Source organism: Cyprinodon variegatus, unplaced genomic scaffold (genome assembly GCF_000732505.1).
Source record: "Cyprinodon variegatus isolate N-32 unplaced genomic scaffold, C_variegatus-1.0 Scaffold609, whole genome shotgun sequence".
NCBI lineage: Eukaryota > Metazoa > Chordata > Actinopteri > Cyprinodontiformes > Cyprinodontidae > Cyprinodon > Cyprinodon variegatus.
This window is the reverse complement of record NW_015151062.1, coordinates 85,575-95,056: the sequence shown is the minus strand read 5'-3', so window position 1 is coordinate 95,056 and position 9,482 is coordinate 85,575. Positions and strand designations below refer to the sequence as shown.

The following is a 9,482-nucleotide window of genomic DNA, read 5'->3' as shown; positions in this document are numbered from 1 at the left end:
CTGCCTCACAGGTTGATCCTGCCTGAATACCTGAAACTCTGGAGAGTTTCTCTGCCGGTGATCTGTCTGCTCGTTCTCAGTAGGACTCTGGAGAGCTTTCTCTGTCAAGTACCTGCCTGCCCGCTCTCAGAAGGTTACTGGAAGGAAACTCAATCTGAGATCTGCCTGTACTCTGTAAGCTCTGCCTCCGCCTCTGCCCTCAGCCTGCCGACAACCTCTGGACCCTCAAGGTTCCCCCCCTCTGCTGCTCTGCTCCACTCCAGAACAGGTACTGACCTGAACACTCAACCTGCAAAATACCTGGACCTCCACTAATCTCTCTGTCCTCCTCAGCAGTGAACCCACTCGTGACCAGTCAGGTCCCCTCCTGGATCTGATCAAACTTTGTACATTTATTGTAAATAAATCTTTGAACTTTTCTTCTGCCTCCGAGTGTTCTGCATGTGGGTTAGACACATTAATCCGAACTTGACAGAAAGTACTTTAAGTATGAAATTCAAACTGGATTCCTGGTCTCTGTAAGCTGGATCAGAGACCAGGAATCCACGTGGCCTTGGGGACCCATTAGGGGAAACAAAAGGAGGAGTTCATTTAATCTCTGCACCATCCGGTAAAACAGTAAAGCTGAGAGATAACCAGAGGCTATCAGGTGGGTCAGGAGGAGGTCCTTCCAGGTGTTTCTAACCTTTGTCTGGGCGATGGTTAAGAAGGCCGACATTGATGCAGGGTCAGATCGGAGGAGAAGTTGGTTTAATTGATTTTTGATTAAAGGTTATGCATACCTCTGCTTTATATCTGTTTTTAGCTGCATGTTCCTCCAGAAACACATCATAGTGACCCAGTCACTCCTGGCTTGGATATCTTAGAGAATCTGTTTAGTCAGCTACAGATTAGGGTGATGGAAAGGAGGCCCTCCAAGAAGTCATCAGGATATATGTAAACAGCAACGCTAAGAAGGATTGGATCACTGTGATTCGATTCCCTACACTTTATCTCTATGCCAATTTACGACAGATATCGCCTCAAGGCACTTTACCACAAAGCGGATCTGATATACAGAAAAAGAAAATCAATGAAACCACTTGTAAGGTCGGTTAAATCAGCTTTAGCTTCAATTCAAGCCATAATTCTTCTTAACTGTTTTATTTTTACAAGATAAGCATCTCATTTCCTGTCAGAGACACTTCTTAGTAAAATAACAGTAATCGAGAGTTATGAATATTTCTGAGTGTAGACTATAAAGAAGGTTTACTGCAGTCTGCTGGTTCCAGACTCCAGTAGGGAATGAGAGATCTGCACCAGACAGGAGATCAGACAATCCTGCTTCTGGTTCTTATTTGGGTGTCAAAGCAGAAAAACCTTTCTGTTTAGCAGCAATATGTAGGGGCAGGTCTCCCTTTGGGGTGTGATTACAGCAGCTTATCATTTCTCTTTTAGCACAGCGTTTGTCATAGAGCAAACTAACCTCTTTCTGACCGTATGATCGGGTTGGATTGTCTCTAAAGCGCAGTGAGATGGATTAAACTGAACTGAATGGAAATAAACTCAAATAAAAATTAGGCTGTGACTGAATTCATGATGCTTCTTTGTTGATATTTTTGTGAGAATAAAAAGTTTGTATAGTTTTTCCATCAACTTTCATCTTTAAATGAAAATATGATTCCAAGTCTGCTGAGACTTTACACTAAAAAAACTGCTAATCATCAACGTCTCCTCGGCACTCCCACCATCCCATACATCCAGATTCTCCTTCCATTCACTTGTTCTACATAAAGAATGCCCCCCCATCCTGGTTCCTAAATATAATCATCCCTTTATGTCTGAATATCCAACTATTGGTGTTCCTGTTCATCTTTTTCTGATCTGGACCTATTTTCCATAATATGTCATCACTCTGCAGAAACAGTCAGGTTGTCATGAGCGTCGCTCCTTCAGACAGACTCCTGTGAGGTGGTGGAGAGGCTTTTTACTCAAGCTTTATGTTGTTCTACTAACACCATCAAACAGGCGGGTCATCCAAACAGACCAATATGGACGCCTGATAGTCCAACAATAGTCTTATAGAGCTTTTTCACAGACTTGGACTTACTCAGCGGGAGGCCTGAACATCAACCTGAGCTCTTCTAGTTCAGCAGTTGCATCAAGCATCATGAGGAAGATCAACAAGGCTGCAGGTCCAGATTGTCGGGTCAGACCCTTCAGGTGTTTTACTGGACATCTTCAACATGGAGTTCATCAAAGACATCGTATCCATTGACCTGGACAGCCTGTAGTTAACCCACAGGGATGTTTGCTCCACAGAGGATGCTATCCTATTAGCAATAACTTGACAATGACTTATCTACAGCATCCTAACACCTGAGTTAGGACACTATTCATTGACTTTATTATAGCCTTTAACACCCTCCTTCCAGACATCCTTTATCTACATGACATTCCTCCTGGATCAGGGACGTCCGTACCAACAGTCCAACTGATCCTCAACACTGGCTGTGGTCTCTTTTCACCAATGACTGCTCTGCTGCCTGACAGCGCAAACATGGAGGAGAAGTCCATGGATGACTCCACCGTGGCGGTTCTCAAATATCTGACATGTATTTGACATGCAAACTGGTTCAGGCTCGTCTGCCTGTGGAGCTAGTTAACAGTTACCTTTTGTTTTTCTGTTTCTTATCGTATAATGCTCAGTCACACCACAGTAAACCTTGCAGTGTTAAACTAAGACTTTAAAGTCATTTAGAATGTTTTTAGAGCATAAACAGTTGTGTATAGGACTTCCTAAAAGCGTGCGCCTGCGAGTTCACGAGTCTACGGAAACGCAGACCAAACCAGATGAAAGTGCGCATTCAGCGTCTGCTCTGCCGATAATGCAAGCGTAGAAGAAGAAATGTGCTGTTTACCTGTGCAAAGAAAGAAACAACGAAAGAAAAATGTCTGAGGACTTCAGTGTTGAGGAAGAGCATGAGTTCTTTGCCGAGCTGAATGCGCACTTTCATCTGGTTTGGTCTGCCGCGGTTTCCGTAGACTCGTGAACGCGCTTTCAGGAAATCCTATACACTACTGTTTATGCTCTAAAAACATTCTAAATGACTTTGTTTCAAGTAAATTCTGGACGCTACCCACTCAGGACACTTGGAATACATTGGACGAGCAGTATGGAGGAATATTGACACGTTTTTTGTGGACTTTTATGGACCTTTCTGCCTCGGGCGCCATAGACCTCCATTATTTGAATGTCAGCAGACAGCAAGAAGCCTCCCAGATCTCCAGATGCATTTGAGATATCAAAAAAGTACTCCAGAGTGTTGTTCAGCATGGGGGGGTGTAGAAAATGAAGGCTAATCATGTTTTGGGTGTACTATTCCTTTAAGTGTAAATTTGCTCCCATTCTGACTTAGTGGGGGCCAAATGTACTCTTAAAGTGTTAGTTTAACGCTGCAACATTTACTGTGACCGCGGGCTGCAGGAGCAGCAGAAACGGGCCTGCTGCCTCATCTTTGATGCTTGTCAAGGTTTAGTTCTGACGCGCGGCTGAAGCATCTTTGCTGCTCCGGCTGCGCGGTGGTAAAGTGGGTCTGATGCACGTTGGGCGGAGCTACTCTATCCTCTCTTTGCCTGGAACAATGGCAGCTATATTTGCTGTGATCAGTGGGTAAAAATTTGTTTTAATATGTTTTTAAGTGAGAAAGTCCACCGTTCTTTCAGACTACGATCCTGACTTCAAATATCATTTCACTTTCCGACCCGCTCAGACCCCCGTACAGCAGCGGTGCTCTGTCACTGGGAATCCCCTTCAATGGCAGCCTGTAGCCAAGTCGCCTCTTCGTGGTTTTCCACTGCTGTTGGTGGCGACTGGAAGGTTTTTTTCATGTTCGTAATCCAAACTGCAGGCAGCAGGATAATAAAAGCCAACATATTACTACATTTATAGTTAATTTAGGCGTTAATAAACTGTTTCAGAGGAGTGATCATAGCGCTCTGCATCAGCAGTGCTGCGTCTGACTCCCTGCCAGCTCCCAGATCAGCTTCTCTCATTGGTTGATGCATCTAGCAGCTGCTGCTTCTGAAGCACAGACCCTTTTAGCTTTATTCAGAATCTGCACTGCCCCACATATCTCTATCTTCATACTTTTGAACTTGTGCTGATATATTGCATTGAATGTGAAGAAATAGAAATATTTCCTCACAACTCTGTCCTCTCTGAGCACTTTAGTAGCCTTCAAGCTTACTTTAAAATCTCCTCCAAAAAGGTTTTACTTTTGCAGACCCTTATCAGATAATGCAGAAATACATTTTAAAGAATCTGCTCCTTTTTTTATCTCTTCTGTATAACAGAACATTGCTGCAGCGGGTAACCATTTCATTCATCTCTTTTTAAAGATGAATGTTATTGTTGAAAGTATGTCGCCTTACCTGCTGCTTTAGACACCAGGAAAAAGGAGGCATTTCTTCATAGGAAGATAATTTAGATACGTTAAAACATAATGTCAGTGGAGAAGAAATGTACACATCTAGGAATCTGTCTGTTTCTGTCTCATTGAAGTCGTCAATCTTTGCAGAAGGTTGCTGACACTGTGACTGATCCTGGTTCTGCTGAAGTTTCTTCCTGTTTAAAAGGGAGTTTTTCCTTTCTATGCATAAAGAAGGAGCAAATCCTGCAAAGTCAATGACTGGAAACAATATTAACCGATCCATCAGGATAATCTGATTAAATTCTCTGTAAAACGCCTTCAGATGACATGTGCTGTGAATTGCTGCTACATAAATAACCTGAAATGGATTTTATATATTCATCCATCCATAAATCCATCCTTCATTCATCCATTCATATGTCAATAGTGCGACTGCAGCCAGTAGCTTTCAGTCGTTATAGTTTTACCAGAAGCTTTTCTCCATTTTTTACATCATTGATTTGATTCTACACTGTAAAACAAACTAAATCAACTCATTTCCATTTCCTGCTGCTTTATATCAGTCGCCTTTCTTAGAACATCGGAATAAAAACTAAATGTCAGCAGGACACTTGCACATCAAAGCTTAGTTCAAACTTATAAACTTTAGGCGTTCCCTGAACCTACTGTGAATTTCTTTTAGTTTTTCTTAAATATCAACTCTGATCAATTTAGTTTTCTAAATTTAGAAAGTGAAGGAACAAAGAGAGGAAAAGGCAACCAGAGCCCCACAGCTGGACTCAGAAACATCCCAACCTGGCAACAATGCAGGTAAGACAGGAAATGTTAGCCTCTAGATGCAAAACCCCATCATGCACCACAACATAGTTTTGCAAAATATTCTAACATAAAATCGCCAAATTTAAGAGGAACATCGTAGTTTGGTTTAAAGAAAGCATTTTAGTTTTATTATAATTTAGTTTGCTGCAAGGATTTTACGGTTTGAAGAAATAGAAAATTACACCATATTCCGACCGCCACCAGGATGAGCATGAAGGAAGGGCTATACACTCACCGGCCACTTTATTAGGTACCCCATGCTAGTAACGGGTTGGACCCTCTTTTGCCTTCAGAACTGCCTCAATTCTTGGTGGCATAGATTCAACAAGGTGCTGGAAGCATTCCTCAGGGAGTTTGGTCCATATTGACATGATGGCATCACACAGTTGCCGCAGATTTGTCGGCTGCACATCCATGATGCGAATCTCCCGTTCCACCACATCCCAAAGATGCTCTATTGGATTGAGATCTGGTGACTGTGGAGGCCATTTGAGTACAGTGAACTCATTGTCATGTTCAAGAAACCAGTCTGAGATGATTCCAGCTTTATGACATGGCGCATTATCCTGCTGAAAGTAGCCATCAGAAGTTGGGTACATTGTGGTCATAAAGGGATGGACATGGTCAGCAACAATACTCAGGTAGGCTGTGGCGTTGCAACGATGCTCAATTGGTACCAAGGGGCCCAAAGAGTGCCAAGAAAATATTCCCCACACCATGACACCACCACCACCAGCCTGAACCGTTGATACAAGGCAGGATGGATCCATGCTTTCATGTTGTAGACGCCAAATTCTGACCCTACCATCCGAATGTCGCAGCAGAAATCGAGACTCATCAGACCAGGCAACGTTTTTCCAATCTTCTATTGTCCAATTTCCATGAGCTTGTGCAAATTGTAGCCTCAGTTTCCTGTTCTTAGCTGAAAGGAGTGGCACCCGGTGTGGTCTTCTGCTGCTGTAGCCCATCTGCCTCAAAGTTCCACGTACTGTGCGTTCAGAGATGCTCTTCTGCCCACCTTGGTTGTAACGGGTGGTTATTTGAGTCACTGTTGCCCTTCTATCAGCTCCAACCAGTCTGGCCATTCTCCTCTGACCTCTGGCATCAACAAGGCATTTCCGCCCACAGAACTGCCGCTCACTGGATGTTTTTTCTTTTTCGGACCATTCTCTGTAAACCCTAGAGATGGTTGTGCGTGAAAATCCCAGTAGATCAGCAGTTTCTGAAATACTCAGACCAGCCCTTCTAGCACCAACAATCATGCCACGTTCAAAGTCACTCAGATCACCTTTCTTCCCCATACTGATGCTCGCTTTGAACTGCAGGAGATTGTCTTGACCATGTCTACATGCCTAAATGCACTGAGTTGCCGCCATGTGATTGGCTGCTTAGAAATTAAGTGTTAACGAGCAGTTGGACAGGTGTACCTAATAAAGTGGCCGGTGAGTGTATATACTGCATGCATCATTTAGGGAGTTAACATTGGATTACTGCTTCAGCTCCTTCAGTTATTTATTGTCACAGTAGGAGCTTCAGCCGGAGAGGAAGTGTTGGAGCCGCTGTGATTGAAGGAGGGCCGACCCTCGACGCTGAGATTAGGACCGACCCACCGGGTAAATGCCGCTATCACAGATCACCTGGATGGACTCACCTTAGAGCATCACTACTTTGCAAAAGCTCAGAAAAAGAAAGAAATGTGCTACAGAGGAGAAAGTGGACTTATTTCTATTATTGTGTGATTAAGATATTTTTTCTTTGTTTGGTGAATCTTTGTTTGTCCTCAGCTGCACCACATCAGGCTCTATTGGTGACCAGAATGAAGCTGTTGGTTTTTAGCAGAGAATCCCTGAACTTCCGAACTCCGCCTCCAGCTTCTGTGATTTGATCCGACCGTAAACAGCTTCAGAGGTTTCACATCAAGCCGATTGAAACTGCAAGTTGTCTGGATTTACTGGAGCGTTCAGTGAAACCGAAGGTCTGAAGGAAAGTTTATTTAAGGAGTCATAAAGTGTAAACGGCTCCTTTCTGGGCCGATGTGTGACCCATTTCCAGCGGCTCATTATCATTTCTGACAGGATTACTTAATGAACTCTGGTTATATTTTATGACTTGATGTGTTTGTTTTTTATTGGTGTGGTTCAGCAGAATTAATAATGTCTCTTATCATTCTCGGCAGATCCATAAAACTTCACAGCGGCTGGTATTATTCCAGGAACCCTGATGATCTCTGCCGTTCCTCGCGGCGTGGATGAAAACACGGCGGCGTGGACCAAGGCTGCTGTCAGCTCTCCGGCTGAGGCAGTGCCAAGATCTCGTTCTGTGAATGAAACCGTGACGGCTGTCAGAGGGGATCTCCTCTATTCTTAGTTCTGCTGTCTAAATATTTACCCAGCAGCCTTTGTTCCCCTGCAGCGAACCGAGGAGCAGCAGAACCTCTGCTGTAAACTGTCTGCCTCCAGCTGATCTGTGATCTGCTGCTGCAGGACGTCTGCACACTGTCGCCTGCCAGCCAGGGCCCAGTCTGATGCATCAGGTCCACAGCCTGGACCGTGGACTGAGCCTCTATTCAGACTTAGAGCAGAACCAGGATCTAGATTTTAGAAGGACTCCATCCACTTCCGGTCCTCAGAGTGGCATCCATCTGGTTCTAATACAGAAAGTCTATCCCACTCTCTGCATGCAGGGATGGAAGTAAACCGTAATAAGAAACCTGGTTCTGGTCTGGTTCTGGGTCCACATCAGCTTTCACTGGTTCCATTTGAATAAACATACTGAGCTGCAGACGAAGTTCTGCTTTGATTGGTTATGACTTCAGCAGAGCAGAAACTAAACTATTTGTTTGGTTCTCCTCGATTAATCAACAATTATTTCCTGATTATTTCCTGATTATTTCCTGATTGGACCGGAACCTTTCCAGAGCAAACCCGCTTTTCAACCATAAGCTGCTACCGACAGGCGCTAGCCCCTCGCTTTACGCTGATGAAGGAACGGTAGAAGATGGATGGACTGAATCAGAGGAGAAGTTGCTGCATAGCAGATTTTCTTCACAATCAGAACCTGGTGAAGCTGAAACTTCTAGCTGAGAAGTTCTGGATGGAGCTCAAATGCAAACGAAAAAGGTTTTTCCATCTTAAATGCAAAAGTGTTTTTATGTTTTGTGAAATTCTGGATTCGTTTCTGCTTTGATTTGTTCTTTCAGCAAATGACCTCTTTTAGATGCCGGAGCTTAAAAATGATCAGATTACTGAATGAGTTCATTGATCAATCAGCTGATTGATCGTTTCATCTCTGACCAGGAGCAAGGCGGCTGAATAGAAGAGGAGGAAAAGTTCACCTTTCTCTTGGAGAGCTCAGACCTCTTGGACATGTTCTTCATCTTTTTGTGGAGGTGCCATAGAACCTGCGGGAATAAAGCCCAGACATGCGATCAGTTATCATCTGATCCAGAAACCTGCTCAGAACATCTGAAGGTCACTGATTTCCATCACATCCTTTAACCCACAGATAAATGCATAACGATTTGACTTCATTCACCATAAACTGGTTTTAAATCATATGGAAGAACAGTTTGTAACCATGGTGACAGTTAGGAGCAGCAGACTAGACCCGTCTTTGCTCCATTGAGTCATGGATTCTCTGATGGATGGTCTGCAGACCATCTGCTCACCTTCTGATGAGACTCCACCTGATACATCCTGCTGATGGACTTTCTACATGAGCCGGTTTCTTATAGGAAAAATAATCCAACTGTTCAGGCACAATATTATGACCACCAGCAGGGGCAGCCTGAATGACTTCTTAGCCTAAATGAATCAAACTGATCTGATCTGTAACCTGATTCATTTCTATGAGAATTAATGCAACTGTGTTGGACCATGTGGACCAGCCTTCATTCTGCAGATGCATCAATATCCCAGTTAACCAGCAGGCTTTGACAAATGGAGTCCAACACATCCTGGGTGCGGTTCTTTATTCCTCCTCTTGCATCACAGATTGGCTCTTCTGTTAAACCTTTAGATGATTCACTTTACCCGATTCTAACACCTGGGTCACAATTATCCTGCGGAGTGCCGCTAGGTCCAGTTCTTGGTCCACCTCTCTAGAACAGAGGTCACAGATTAGCGGGCCGCGGTCCGGATCCAGACCCACCGGCTGGCTAATCCGGATTCAATCTGATTAAAAATATTTATTTAATAATTACTGCATGTTGTCCGATGACAGTGTCTAATTTCACTTGCCCCTCTTCTCCAG

General features: G+C 43.8%; 1 protein-coding gene across 1 annotated transcript in view; it reads right to left on the bottom strand.

Moving 5' to 3' along the window:
* The window catches only part of LOC107096257 (galanin receptor type 1-like), a 28,584-nt gene that overhangs the window by 9,739 nt on the left and 9,363 nt on the right, over nucleotides 1-9,482 (bottom strand). Inside the window, exon 2 of the mRNA XM_015392837.1 lies at nucleotides 8,566-8,631. Coding sequence (XP_015248323.1) covers nucleotides 8,566-8,631 — 66 coding nt within the window. The remainder of the gene's footprint in view (nucleotides 1-8,565; nucleotides 8,632-9,482) is intronic.